Here is a 16,175-nt window from a genome sequence, read left to right on the forward strand (position 1 = left end):
TTCAGATTTGACGCTACTTTTTCTTATGGGGTTATTTAAAGCAAAAGGCATATCTTCAGAAAGGCCATTTACAGATATTGCTTATTTGGAAAGAACCATTACAGAATCGGGTCAGAGTATTACTCCGCTTATTTAGAAGAGTATTGAAAAACTTTTGTGACAGGACAGTTACCTGTATTGAAAAAGAAGGCGGATATAGTGAGGCATTAGGGAATTGAAGACGCTACTTATGTTCGTTAAAATTGTTACAACTTGCATTTAAATGCATCTGCATTACACCCTATACTTATGCCGGTGTTTCCTATTTCTCTTTTGGTACTATTTTCAATTTTACATTCTCTCTCTTTAGTGCATTCCTGATATTTTGTATTTTAATTAGATATTTTACAGTTACAATTGTATAGTTTTGATTTTTTTAATACCATATTATTTTATCAAACGCTTCCGGTTTTTTCTTTTTACAACGTCAAGTTTTTTTTACACAATTTTAATCTTTAATTTTCCATAAACTTGATTGTTCTCTATACAGGGTGTCACAGAAATTACTAACCAATTTAAAAATTCAGTGAAATTCAGTGAACATGCTATATTTTGACGTATCAGACAATTGAATACCACTTCCGATTTGACCGAAAGCGACATCAATGTGCTTTTTTTTTTAAATGGAATAAATACCCTGTATATTTTTTTGTATTTCTTGAACAAATCTAAATTAAAGACAATAATTTATTGATAATTAAAAGTTTAACATTTAATTTTTTAATATTTCGATAGTTAGTTATAAAAAAATCATCTTTTTGGGCTGAAACAGGGAACAAATATCATTTAAAAAAATCTAAAGCCGTTTTCCAACCGCCTAATATCGATAATTTACGTTGAATTATAAATGATTTTTATTAAAATGTTCTGCTTATATTATTCTAATTGCAAAATACTTGATAATTGCCTAAGAAATAACGCTAAACATATATTTTTCCTTATATTAATTGGCTAGTGAGAAAGTAAATATTCAAAATTAATTATGTCTAAAGCTATTGCAGATAATCAATTTCTGGTTAAACCTGGAACTGATATTCAATTATTTGATTTGTTAAGAAGTACCTTTTAACTAAAAAACCTCAGAATTTTAAAATAATTCATTTTTTTTTTGACGTTATTGTTTGACTAGAAATGTTATTGACATAACATCCGGTATTTCCGGGTGTCAATAACAACCATTTAAATTAATTAAATTAGTTAAAATAAGTTAAAATTCTTTTAGACTCAAAGATCTTCTAATACTATAATTTTTTTAGTCCAAAGGGTAGTTGGAGCTCGTACCTTCTTCGGAAATCTTAAGCAAATTGGTCACCGTATTTTGTGCGAATCTCGGAGATTTCTCAGATGTCTTATATACAGGGTGATTGACGACCCATGGTACGTTAGCCTTATATGGGAAACGGAACGTCGCTTTTTTTTCTGAAAATTCGTAGCCGTAGTAACAGACAAGATGGAAACATCTTTGATTTTTTAAATTGAATAGCCTATATATTTTGAGATATTTTGATTCCGTGCTTCATTTTAAGTCTTTTTGAATCATACTTTCCTAGACTTATCTCTGGAGGTTTTTGAGAAAAAAAAATTGTGAGTGTTGTTTGTTAAAAACCAAAACTAATAATGCTACTAAATAACGGTATAATGCTAATTAAATTAGGCTAACATCTCATAGCCTAATTTAATCAGCATTATACAGGGTCGTCGCAAATTAAATTAATATCTTTCATTTACTAACATAGCGAAAAGTTTATTTTTTAAATAAAATACCTTATATTTTACTTTGTATTTTTATGGACAATTAAAATATCTTCAATTTAATAGAACATATTCCTATACCTAAATAGCCCTACCTAAATAAACGTTTTAAAAATAAATTCTTATTTTCATGAAATTTGATAATTTTAAATACTGTTATTTTGTAAATTACTTAGTTAGCCATGAAAATATCAAAATGGTTTAATAAATGATAGTGACATATTAAGTTATAATATTAACATTGTATTTTATTATCAACTTCAGTCTACAAGTCAAAAGTCTACAGTCAACAGTCTAAAATGGAAGATATTAACTATTCAGATGAGGCTATTAATTCAGAGACAATGTGATCAAATAATAACAAAAATATGTAGAAAATTTAATGAAATGTATCCAGATCTACCATCAATGAATCGGCGAAGTTGTAAGGTTACAAAATAGTTTTATTAATTATAGCTCTAAATTAAAACAAATTGAATTAAATAAAACAAAGCTAGTTACCAATGAAGAAGGTACTATTATGAATGTATTGACATATTTTACTGCATATCCACAAGCTTCAATTAGAGGTGCTAAGGATGATGAAGAACAACTTGTCAGGGAGGAAATTTTCAATAGAAGAAATAATCATTTTGGACTGATTTAAATCCCTATGCGAAAAGAAATAAGTTTTCAAGAAAAACTTAGTTTCAATGTATTTTGCCGTTTAAAAGATAATCATCTAAATTTTTTAGTTTATGGTTTATAAACGAATACATAAATTTCTCATTCATAAGTTCTATATTTTACCCAGCATTTTGAGCTTTAAATTAATTCTTATGCTTTATAAGGCACTAGTGGATCCTCTTCTGAGATATGGCAATATTGTGTGGGGTGGAACGTATAGCTTCCATCTAAATCAATTAAAAGTAGCTCAGAATTATATTTTAAGAATAATTTTAAATAAACCTCGATCAAATTGGCCTCAAATCAAATATATTCTAATAAAATAAATTACGTCAAAATGTTATATATCCTTGCAGTGTGCAATTTTATGCATTGTAATAAAAAATTAAAATCAAATAATGTTTGTCATATCTGTGAAACTCGAGCCAATATGGCTAATAATCTAAATATTGGGTCAACAAAACAACAAGTGTAACTTAAATTAATACAAGTGTGACTTAAATTTACATTTCATGTCGTATCTAGGACCTCAATTTTACAATTTAATTTCTGAAAATATTAAGAATGTGGTAAAAAATAAAAGCTTCAATATTCTGTTTAAAAGATATTGTTGGGAAAATAGTGTAAAGTTTTTACTAGAGATAGAGAGTTGAGGTTTTCGTAACACTGTGCTACTTTTTTGTAAAACTAAAGATACTTTTAACAAAATTGTCATAGTCTTTTTATTTTTTAAGATACAGGGCATTTTTGAAATTTTTGCATTTTCGGACCCCAATCGTATCTTTGTTATTTTTAAAGTTTTTGTAAAAGTAAAAACTCATTCTTATAGATTTTTTTCCGTAGAATATAGTGGTATAATATATTTTTTTGATTAATAGTTTTTGAGTTATAGCCTAAACTTATGTTTTTTTTAAATGGAACATCCTATATATTTATAGTTCATAAAATTGGCAATTTTTTTACCTTTTCAAAAATATATAATAGTATGGACTTATTTTCAAAAATACGCAAATAACTAACAATTTTCTAAATTAAATGCATAATTTAATAGTAGGCGATGAATAACAATAATAGACAAATAAAAAGTTACAAATTAATAACGACGAATGGGGAATTGCATCATTCATATTTTTTTTTGTAATAAAATAACATAAAAAACAAATATATAAATTTAATAAACACTATCAGAAAACAACCATATAACAAAACAACAATGTAACAAAACAACATTTTTACAAGAGATGTTCAAAATGACCACCATCTTCTCTGATACAAAATTGGCACATCTTTGTAACCCTTTGAATAGCATTCAAAATAATAATTTGTCTCCTTCTCAGATTTTGAAAATGCTAAATGAATTGCGCCTTGAAGTTCTATTAGATTATTGCATTGTCTTTTATACACTTGATCTTGTATAGGTATATCCCCATAAAAAATCTAAAATCGAGAGATCGGGGGACCGACCGAGGCCATCTAATAGGTCCGTTGGTACCTATCAATCTTTGAACAAAGTTATTTTTAAGAAATGCCCTTACAAGCCCAGAGTTATGATTTGAGGCGCCATGTTGTTGTAGGTAGACAATGTTATATTGGGCTAGAGGGATATTCTCCAGAAGTTCTGGAATAACTTTCTTAAGTATGTCTAGGTACCTACGTGCTGTAAGACCCTCTAAAGATTCAGTATACTATTTGTTTTCCCAAAATAAAACAAAACACTCCAACTCCAAAGCGTCCTTTTTGGCCCTTTCAAATATTAAATGTCTATTTTCTGCATGCCAGTTTCGAGTATTATGTTGGTTAAAAATGCCCGCACTTGAAAAAAAGCATTCATCAGATCAGATAACGAGTCTGCCAAATAAGTTGTTGGCATCAATTTGCCGCAAATACCATTGCCAAAATAGCGTCCGGCGCTCGGCATCACCAGGATGTAAATGTTAAACTATGTTAAATTTGTATAGATAATACTTATATTTTTTTAAGATCCTTTGTGCATCAGTTTTTGGCACTCCCATTTCTATTTTGATTTTTCTGCATGAGCTCGAGGGTGTCGCTTCTATATAACCTAAAACATCTATTTCTTTTTCTTCCCTATATCCTTTATTGTATGCTTTAAGACGCGGCTGAACAAAAGATCCGTGCTCAAGTAATTTGTCCTTTAAACGAACAATTATACCAAAAAACGGTTGCCTTCTCTCTGGATACCTAACAAGCATAAAACTACAACATTAAAAATTGGTAGGTAGTCATATAACGGCTTCTAACTTACCTAAGGAAATATAGTTCAGAAGCTTTTTCAGCATTTTCATTGCTTTGTATAGAACATACAAGTATATCATATTTTTCATAATTTTCAAATACTGCAATTTTTTTGGCAAAATTCACTAATAACGAAAATAAATAGGTTTTGGAGCATAAACTCATTCAAAAACAGCGAAATGTCAATCAAAACCCGAAGATAGTTGACATTAATTAATTAATTTATTTATTTTTTAACGGTATCCGCCAATTTTACAAAATAAAATAATACAAAAAATACTAATATTAATTCAACTTAAGCATGATAATAGTAAGACATAAATCAACGTTACAAATTAATTTAAAGAAACATGTTAATTCAATAAAAAACAATTTATTTGTAATTTTTTTGTTTCTTGTTATAAATAGCCATGGCCTCCCATTAAATTATGAATTTGATCATTTAAATTTAGAAAATTGTTATTTATTAGCGTATTTTTGAAAATAAGTCCATACTGTTATATATTTTTAAAAAGGTAAAAAAAAAAGGCCAATATATGAACTATAAATATACAGGGTGTTATGCAAACATAAGTTTGGGGCTAAAAGGGCTATGAAAATTTTGTTGATGGCATCTTTAATTTTACGGAAAAGTAACACAGTGTCGCGAAAACCGCAACTGATCTCTAAAAATAACGGAGATATCTCGCAAAAGTACCCAAAATGGGACACCCTGTACATACTAATTATTTATTTATTATGTAGACTATTTGTATGCACCTGGTATCTATAATAAATAGATACCAGGTGCATACAAATTTTTTTAAATTTTATCCGCACCCTTTAAATACAATTTATATTTTTTTCTTGTTGAAATATTTTAAATAATTATGTATTTATATTTTTCGTTATACAGGGTGGTCCAGTTTAAACGTCATTAATTTTAATCCGTGATAGAGAATTGAAAAAGAAATAGACTTTCATTATAAAATATTTCTCAAAAATGTTTAGTAACAAAGATACAGGGTGTTAAAGGGTGCTTTAAATTATAATTTTGAAAGAGCAACATTTTTTCTCCAAATTAAATGGAGAATCTAATAGTTGACTTCTTATAAAAAATATGTTAACACCCGCAGATTGGAGACAAAAAAGGACACGTCCCTCCGTATGTTACGCCACTGGCATTTTTTTAAAAATTGACTTCATCGGTAGTTGAACAATTCACTACAATAATCTGCTTGCGAAATTTAATTAAAATTAAGCTGGTAGTTATGATAAATAAACAATTAATTATTCTTAATTTTAACACCCTGTGTCTTTGGTATTAAACATTTCTGAGAAAAATTTTATAATGATTTTTTTTTTCAATTCTCTATCACGTTTTAAATTTAATGACGTTTGAACTGGACCAGCCTGTATACTGATAATAAAGTTAGTAGGGATCAGAGGTACGGTTTCTCTACAAAAATGTAAATATATGTAATGATGTTCTACTCTAGAGAATGTTCAAAGAAATTTTTTTCAATATTTAAGTTTTAAGCAGTATTGCGGATAGCGTGTATCCTCTTCGTGGTTGGCTACATGATGAATGTAAAGAGAATGCTCTATTAATATTTTTATTTAAACCAGTAAGTAATATGTTTGACTGCTATTTCTTGTCTACTTCAAAAATCATATTTTATGATACCACAGTTCAATTCTCGCATAAATAAGACTTTCTAATTGCAGACTCACACTAAACTATACGTATTTTTTGAAGTTTTCACCTTTACATGCAATGTGTAACAATTATAATGCTAGATTGAAGGATGTCGATCTATTTGCGGAATCTTTGGCCAGTTTTAGAAAAATGATATAAATAAGGCGTTAAAATATCACTAATATGTATCTATTTCTATTAACAGAAAATGCTTGGTTATTGTTAAACTATTGGTAAATTAGTATGTATTGTAATTTTGTTTTTTTATACTGCCTTGTAATTGGGTTTTTACCTTGTTTGTAAATAAATAAATAGTATATAAATGATGAACCACTAAATTCTTGTAAGTATTGTAAGTAATTTTTTGGAAAATCTGCTATTGCAAGATTTTAGTACTTGTTGGTTTTAACTTGACGGAAGCTCGCCTCACTGTAGAGACAGTGTAACAAGAGAACGGAACGACATGTTTGATACATGGTTTAGACGTATGGGACCATGGAATTGGCCGACGAGATCGCCTGATCTGACATCGCTTGATTTTTATTTGTGGGGTATTATATTATATTATATTATGTAGTAAATATATTAGTCTAGGTACAATGCGTGAAATTTTCTACATGATCTTGCTACTATTTGAGCACATTGTCCATGGAAAATAAATAGTCCCATCTGCCATAATTAAAAATATCACTCTCATTTATTACGACATTTTCATAGCTAAATAATTTACAAAATCAAAATGTTTAAAATTATCAAATTTCACGAAAATAATTATTTATTTTTAAAGCAGGGCTACATAGGTATAAGAATTTGTTATAATAAATTAAAGGTATTTTAACTGTTTATTAGAATAAAAAATAAAATATAAGGGGTTGCATTTAAAGAAGGAACTTTTTTGCCATTTTAGTAAATAAAGAATTTTAATTTAATTTTCGATGATCTTGTATAATGATGATTAAATTGGTTTATGGAAAGGTAATCGAGATGATCTCTTAAAGTGATGTTTAAAATTTAAGCTTTTTAGGAATTTAAATGACCGCGAAATAAACAATTAGGTATCCCCTTGCTTAAAAAAAAAGCAAAATAAATTTTTTCTCGATAACCGCTAGAGATAGGTATAGAAAAGTATGATTAAAAAAGACTTAAAACGAAACAGGGAATCAAAATATCTAAAAATATATAGAGTGTTCCATTTAAAAAATGAAAAGTGTTGCTATTTTTTTATAAAAGCGGCAACTCTGTAGTGTTGAAAATATTTTAGACTGATAGGGCATTGTCTGGCAGCCATGGTAAGGCTACACAATTTTCAGAAAAATGCTACGTTCCGTTTTTCATATAAGGCTAATGTACTGTCGGTCGTCAATCACCCTGTATGTTGTAAATTCTCTATATACGCAAAGCATGTTTATACCCTACAAACTATGTTTTGATAAATAATCTAAGGAATAGTATTTTATTAGGATGCGTGGTGTAAACGTTGTACCATTTCATTATCCACATAAGCGCCTGTTGGAGAAGATTGACTATAAAATTGAAGAACCGGAACCACTGGTAATTTTTTTTTAATAATTTCTCTTAAAAAAGACTTATATTCTGTTATTTTATAATTGTAGACTGGATTTAAAAGAAGACAAGAAGAATTATTAAACAAAAGGATTAAGTTGCCGCCAATACAAGAAATTAGCCTACAACCACAGCGAAAATTGACAGGTGTAAGCTGTAAGTAATATAATTCTTTTGCACAAATTATTAACTAGTATCAGATAATATCAAACAGAGTATGTGGAAGTTACATATGGTGTAATGGGTGGTTAAGATAAGATGACCTTAGATATTTGCCTCAGAAATCTGCACTCTTTTTATTCAAATAATTATTTTAGTTACACAAAGTTTTATTTTATTCTGTTTTTACGGATTCATTGCGTTTAGTTTAGTGTAGGCAAACGTTAACTTCATTGTAAAAAATATTATTGACGAAAGAAAGTATTGAAGTGTTAATAGCTGTGGATGGTACTAAAAACTAGTGAAAACTATTTATTTCTAATGTTTTCAATTTTTATCAGGGTTTTGTAAGGAAGAATAAAAGTTGGTACACATGAAAACTGCAATAATAGAGACATCAGTCACATTTTTTAACGCTGTTTATATAAAAAACAAAAACAAAGGTAAGGACACAAAGTCACGGTCTCATCCAATATCTCATCCACAGGTGTTTATATAATATATTTTTTCTTGAAAACATTTAAAGACTCATTACTTATTGGACAAGAAGTATATTTCAGGGATTCCCTAGGTTTAGATTTCGAATTCGACGAAGTCAGTTTAAGTTGGGAGAACTTCTGCTTGAGTTAAATAGTGTATATACATCTTATAAGAAAACAATAATCTGTGCTAACTAAGAGTAAGGATGATAATTTGTTATTATGAAAATTATTAAAAAAGACAGGCAGGTGGTAAAGCAAATAGGTAGGTATCTAAGGAAAAGGCAACTACGATATCTTTGGCAACACAGTTACCACTCGTAATTAAAATATCGGTTTCAAATTCAAAAATCTAAGCCAATATTTTCTGGGTTTTACTTACATATCCAGACTCAAGAAAAGATATTAGAGCATTAGGTGGGTCAACAATTTTTTGATCGACGTCGGGGCGAAAGGAGGCAAGCCTTACTACTAGTTTACTCACCTTAACTAGTAGAGACAATATCTTGAGTTAATGTCTCTTTTATAATTCGAAGCCACCAAAAACAGTACTAGTACTAATTCTATTTCCTAAAAAAACCTAAAGCGAGGGTTATGTTGTATTCGTACACTTTCTGGTATAAAATAGGAGAGGGAAAATCTGTTGATATAAGAATTTATAAATTTGGTTCAGCTTAACAGAATTTGTTTAACATATATTAGATTCTATGCTCACGGCAGCAGAGAACATTATTTCAAAAACCCTTTTTCAATTTTTCTTTCAAAATTTAAATAGAAGGACTTAATTATTGTTGAACTTCTTCCTTTGCCCACGGTGCCACTAGGGTCGGCATTGGTTCATGTTTCAAATAGTTAGTATATATTCAATTAATAGTCGGCCATCGGATCTTAATGGCCCAACTTTAAGGAATACAGAAAAAACTGATGTGAAAATATTAAACAAAAAAAATACAATCATACGAGTACGTGGGTCATTAACAAAAAGTTAAGTTAAACAATTATTAGCAATCAAATAATATAAATTATCATAATACACTTGCAGTATCCGGCCTAGTAATTATGATTGGTAAAACGACTACATTATATTTTCAGCAAGAAACTAACAACATAAGAATAAGATCAATGTCAAATCAATACGCCCTCTCAATTCAAATGTATCAATAAAACTACAGAACACTTGACAATAACGACATATATTTAATTATTAAGATCATAATTAAAATATGTTGTTATAAACATACAAAATATAATTAAGATCACTTGTTTAAAACGCATGACCTGAACTTTAAAAAAAAAATTTTTGTTTAAGTTTTAGTAAACATATCAGAACAGTGTTCATTGCAGTGAATATATTTTAAGAATAAAATATCTTTAACAAAAAGATCCTTCATGTAATGATATTTTAAATCTATGTTTACGTAAATTTTTATAATTTTTAATAATAGAAATGAGATTCTCCTTGTTTACTACCACTGGTTAAGTAACTGATCATATCTTTGATATTAACAAGCTCTTGTGTTGCCAATTCGACAAAAATATGTTCTGCTTCCATCGAAGATAACGTGACACACTTCTGCAGTCTTAAATTTATTGTTCCTTTTCATTGACAGGCTTACTTTCTGGTCCGCTTCCTTATACCCATTTTACTTTTATTAAACCTCAGATCCGTGGACTTGTGCTCTTTCGACAACCATAATCGAAAACCCCCACCATGTAACCTAACCATGATGGCCTTCCTACTGTGCCAAATTCTTGAGTGTGTAATACCTTAATACCTTTGGGTATAGCTTGTTGGGGTACAGTTTATTTCGGATAATACACCAAGCATCTAAGAGCCTCATCCCACAAGATTTTGGGAATTTCTGCATCCATAATTTTGGTCCTAATGTTTTCCAGTAGCGTTCGAGTCATCCGCTGGGTTTTCCCGTTTTCTTGAGGAATATAAGGCATGTACTAGAGGAATTTAATTTTTTTTACAGAAACTCTGAAATTGACTAAATATAAATTCTCCGCAATTATCTGATTTTAATGCTTTGACTTTGTTCTGATATTGTCTTTTAATATCTTTTGTGCACTGTATGAGATTTGAAGCAGCTTTATATTTAGCGTTTTCAACACTTTATCAGCTTTATCAGCGTTTTTAAAACTTTATTAATCAAAAAATGTGAAAAATTCTCTAACATACTTTAAAAGTACTGATGTAATTGGGTCACAGACAACATTGTGCACAAACTATTCATAACTTTGGTGATTCTTTAATTTTCTTTAAAGGACAACATTGTCACTTTTTTACAACTGCTGCATACTTTGTCGCGAATCACCACCTGCCTGGCCTAATCTTCTAGGCCATAAGTTCTTCATGGCTCTGGTACAGATCTGGCTTAACTAATATGTTCAGCGATACAATACATAAATAAAATACATTGTGAAATGGTCACCTCTTTTGCTGGTTTCATTTTTTCCACAATAATTCTTGTCCTTGTTATTTTCTCTTAAAGCTATTTTTGATGCAGACAAGTTATGCTTCATTTCTGGTAGTATTAGTGTTAACTTCTTACTTATTTGTATAGCCACTAAATAGTTTTGCATAGAAATTTAAAAAAAACAAGTAAAGCAGCCGCAAAGTAAGCTCGAATCATACACTTTAACCAACTGGATCCTTATATTGGAAACCAAGAAGGCGCTGAGCTGCGGCAAATCCAACCAGAGCTGAATTTGACATCCGATGAATTCAGAGCTTATCATTCTAATGGCCGAAATAATCGATACGGCGTAATCTGTAAAGTGCAGCAAGACCTGTTTACTGCTTTAGCTGAGTATGCTTTGGGTCGTTGTGTGGCTAAGGATTTATAAATGTCTGGAGGAATAGCTGAGATTCTCCGCAAACATTGCTTTCATAAATTTCAAATTCAGAAACTGTCGGGCGGGCACTCAAGATGAACAGACTGGTAGAAAGATTTTCTACCTTGTTACCAAAGAGGCGTTACAGCAGAAGCTAACTTATAAAGATGTTTGGGATGATTTGTGTTCTCTAAAGTTACTTGAGAAGCCTGGTAATTCTCAAGAAGAACAGAACCAAGAATCTTAAATACATTTAAAATGCAGGCATTAACAATTTTTTAGCTTGAACTTATCGTGTTTATTTATTGAAGTCAACAAATTTGCATTATTTTCTTTTGGAATACTATGATTATAATACTACTGCAGAAGTTTGCAGATGGTCTGATTTGATCTAATGATACATCCCTTGTCCTATATGGACTATACAATTTAATGAATAAACAGATCAGGGGGTATTGTACCCTTCTTTTATCTCCTGTCCTTTTTAGAATTTAGGTGGATTATCCTGTGTTAAGTGAGTTCTACAGTCCGTCGGCTAGCAAAGAAAGAAGCGTATTGCCAAACATTTCTACTACAACCTTCCCTAATAAGGAAGTTCATTTAAAAACTTCCTACCACGGATTTATCGAAAACCACTGTTAAAAAAAAAAAAAACGCCGAAATACGTCAAAAGGTTTGTCAAGGGGGACAACTTTCTAACCTAAAATTACTTCACCCCCTTTTACCCTCTGCCCCCAGGGTCATCTCCTTAAAAATTTTAAATGGCAAGGAGTATCGACTAATAGTTTGTTTAAAAGGTCTTTCTAAGTCTTTTATTTTGACGTTTGATTTTTTTAAATCGGTCGATTCGTTTTCGAGAAAATTAGAAAAATCTTTGTTTATCTTAATTTATTCAGATAGAAAACAAAAACATGAGAATATCAGTTTTTATTTCAATAAGTATTCAAAATGTTGCCCGTTTTTGGCCAAACAATGATATAGGCGATGTTCAAATTCCTGACGGACTTATTTTCAAAAACATGTTGTGGGATATCATGGCAGCTGTCGATGATGCATTGACGAAGTTCATCCAAACTTTCAGGTTGAGGAGTAAACACAATAGATTTCAAATGACCCCATAGAAAAAAAGTCTAACGGCGTTATATCAGGAGATCTAGCAGGCCATTCTTTAGGCCCCCTTCGCCCTATCCATTTATCTGGAAACTGATCGTTTGAAATATATTTCCAGCAAGACGGCGCTCCTCCTCGCTATTTTCTTCCCGTTCGGCAATGGCTAGACGGAACAGGAAAATAGTTTTGATAATCACATTAACCTAAACCTTAATAACCCCCTGTATATAATAATATATATTTATTAATATTTATATTTTATTTATTAATCCTAATAGTTTGCTACAAAAACGTTTAAAATTATTCCCATAATATTAATAAGTTACATACAATAGTTATATACAAAAGTTTCCTGGCCGCAATACACAATTTGTCCAATTGATATACGCATATTCGTAAAATTCAAAGTTTCCGGACATCGTCGATATCATTTCGACCTATTTTAAGCTTCTAATTTTCGAAATTAAAAAGTATATTCTGATCCAATTTAGTAATTGTCGCCATTTAAATAGTTATTAAAATGCTGATAGTTTGAAAGCTGTAGGTGCCGCCAATAATAAAAGAACCAATAATAATAGAAATATTAAGAAAAACTGAAAAAATTGGTCAAAAAAGGCTAAAAGAGTTGTTATTTCTTAACGCAGCTCACCCTGTATATTATCCAGCATCATGAATAATACCTCTATTTAAATCTAAAAGATTAGGCTTTCAAATCATGAAAACAAATCGGTTTTAGTGATCTTTTTTGTATTGGAAAAAAAAATTTCTGTAAAAAATTACGTTTCTTTTTGAAAAGTAAAAATTCTTGTTCAGGCACGTTTATCTCGCGAAGTATTTCTTTTTGAAATGGCTTATATAAAAAAAGCAAAACGGTTTAATAACCGTTACAAGGAAATACAGTACCTGAGGTATCAAGGAAAATTTTGCAAAGTTCACGTCACAAAAAAAGCAATTTTCCGGGGATATTTAATACAAAAAAGCGCCATTTTAGAAATCCTTTTCATCAGGGATTTTATGTCTGTAAGTTTCAAAAAATTAGGAAAAAACCATACCGACGCAAATGAATCGTAATTGAAAATTTCCAGAAAAACAATTTTTTTCCGTTTTTTCGTTTTTTATTTCTCGAGAGGAGCGAATAAATTTTTTTTATTACGTGCTTTCATCCTTCATACGTATAATGCCAAAAATAATTCGCCATAGAACCAAAGTTATAATGTTATTAGCCTTAACGTGTCGAAAACGGATATACCGTGTCGCAAAAATCAAAATGCGATCATTTCTTTTATAATCTATCTAATCTGAATTAAATAATTTAAAAAGAACACATGTGCAAAAAATATGAGATTTTTTTAATATAAATGTTTTGCCACCACCAGAGACTTACCATTACCGAGATTAAATGTATTACATTATTTTAGTATAACATAAATTCAATTTTAAATTAAATTTCATTATCTTTTGAATGAAATCATTTGAAAAGCAAAAGTTTGCAAAAGCGAGTTTTACCGTTGTCAGAGGCCTACCATTTCCTTTATTTTTAAAATAAGAGGAAAACTTGATATAACCACATCCTGAGGAAAATTTTTTGGTATGCTAGAAAAAAAATATTAACCGCAAATAAAAACTCAATTTAAATAGGCGAGAGCAAAAGTACTTTACTACGACTAAAAAACCTGCTTTGCTAAATTACTTTTTAGTGATTCAATCAATACCATTTTTTAGGTTTTAAAAAATATGTCGATTTAATGATTAAAAAGTTAAAATTTACCGACTAAAGAGTAAATCTAGAAGAATTTTTAAAAGGGATTTCACAAAGGAATATTGTTTTATACAGAAATACATGCTCTATAAGCAAAGCTTGCTGACCCTTCATAGAATAAATGAAATAAGAGACTTAGTCAACCGCATATATACAGGTTGTTACAAAATTCGGTGCAAATATTTAAAGAGCGTATTGTTGGAGTTAAAATAAGACTTTTGCTTCCTATAAACATGTGCCCTAAAATGCACCCTTTCAGATCTACAGCCCGCGCAAATTTCGTGAAAAAAATCGATTATTTGGAATCGTAACAACAATTATGCATTAATTCTCTGCAATTTTTTATAAGGGAAATACATGGAATGAAATTAAAGATATGGCAGAAAGTAGCTTAAATCTCATAAATAACTGGTTAAATGTAAATTGTCTTTCTCTTAATATTTCTTAAACAAATCAAATTTAGCTAATTTCGACTCTATACCGCTTAATCAGTCAATTACTTCTGTTAGAAATATAAAATATCTTTGTATAATAATTGACGAAAATTTCAAATGGAAAGATCATTGTCTTTACGTCACAGACAAGCTTCGCAAATTACCTTTCCGAATTTAAGATTAGTCTACTTAGTCTTATCGAATCAATTTTAAATTACGGTATAGTTGTCTGGGGCAGAGCATATGCTAATGCTGTAATAATAGTATATTCTGTAATAATAAGTCAGAAATTTTTTATTCGTATCATGTTTCATAAAGTAATGAACTTTTTAAACATGCCAAATTACTTACTTTTAGGGGTTTAGATATATTTGAAAACCTTGCTTTCATACAAAAACATATTGGTAAATAAAAAAATTATTCTCACAGTCGTATCACAAGGTTTGTTACAAATACCAACATAAAAACAAATCAATAATCAAAAACCCATCTTACAAATTCGATTTTTGGCATCGAGTTTTTGGCTCTATTGTTCTACAATTAAGTTCCAAATATCCTGAAGACTACCAACAATATTAAATGCTTTAAACGTAAATTATAACAGCCAATTTTAAAGCACTCTCTATTTTTTGACCTTTAGGTGTGTGTCTGAATAATCTTTTGAAACAATGATATTTATCTAGCAACAATTTGTATTTTTAGACTAAGTAAAATGTATTATAATTACTTCATAATTAATGGTTCTAAGCGCAATACAAGTTTAGGCGGTAACGTAATTTTTGTAATTAATATTATTAAGTTGCAAAAAAGTAATTGTATGTCATATAATTTTGTAATATATTATTTGAATTTGAGTAATAGGTAGCAGTAAAGTAACGATTTACAAAGAAACCGCTTCAATTTCTACTTCTTTTAAGTTTCAATAATAAAACTCCATTGATTTTTAGCAGAAATTTGTATTAATTTTTGATATTTCATTTCAGATAAGTCGTCTTCGGTATCTACAGTAGTTACTTTTCTTGATAGAGCATCAGAATCTGACAGGTAACTCAAGTGTATTCCTACAACACATCTTTTTATGTAAAATATTTTTATAGTTTATTATTTTCAGTATGTGTGAGTTAAGGTGTAACCAATTCTTTAAAAACATGATTCATGAGTTTTATTTGTCTTTGCTAGGAATTTATTTAAGGAAAAAATATTTTCAGACTCAAGGTATTTCAAAAAATCATTTTAAAAGAAGCACTTTATTCGTTTTCAAATTAAGAAAAAACGCAACCTTGTGTCATTTCCTTTGTAGTTTTAGTAATATGATACTTCTTACTTATACAACAAAATAACATTTCGTATAGACGTGCACTATTTAAAATCTAAAAAAAAATATTTTGATATCCAAAAATAAAAAAAATAATAAAGCGTTTTTTTAACTTTAAATTAAA

At 29.5% G+C, this 16,175-nt stretch overlaps 2 protein-coding genes across 2 annotated transcripts in view; one reads left to right on the forward strand and one right to left on the reverse strand.

The window, feature by feature from the left end:
• The window catches only part of LOC126734993 (WASH complex subunit 5), a 249,917-nt gene that overhangs the window by 56,793 nt on the left and 176,949 nt on the right, over window positions 1-16,175 (reverse strand). The window lies entirely within an intron of this gene.
• LOC126734990 (dynein axonemal heavy chain 6) overlaps window positions 1-16,175 on the forward strand; it is a 126,708-nt gene that overhangs the window by 2,723 nt on the left and 107,810 nt on the right. Inside the window, exons 2-4 of the mRNA XM_050438854.1 lie at window positions 7,852-7,942; window positions 8,005-8,110; window positions 15,720-15,780. Of these exons, the coding sequence (XP_050294811.1) occupies window positions 7,852-7,942; window positions 8,005-8,110; window positions 15,720-15,780 (258 nt within the window). The remainder of the gene's footprint in view (window positions 1-7,851; window positions 7,943-8,004; window positions 8,111-15,719; window positions 15,781-16,175) is intronic.

Source organism: Anthonomus grandis, chromosome 4 (genome assembly GCF_022605725.1).
Source record: "Anthonomus grandis grandis chromosome 4, icAntGran1.3, whole genome shotgun sequence".
In the NCBI taxonomy this organism is placed as follows: Eukaryota; Metazoa; Arthropoda; class Insecta; order Coleoptera; family Curculionidae; genus Anthonomus; species Anthonomus grandis.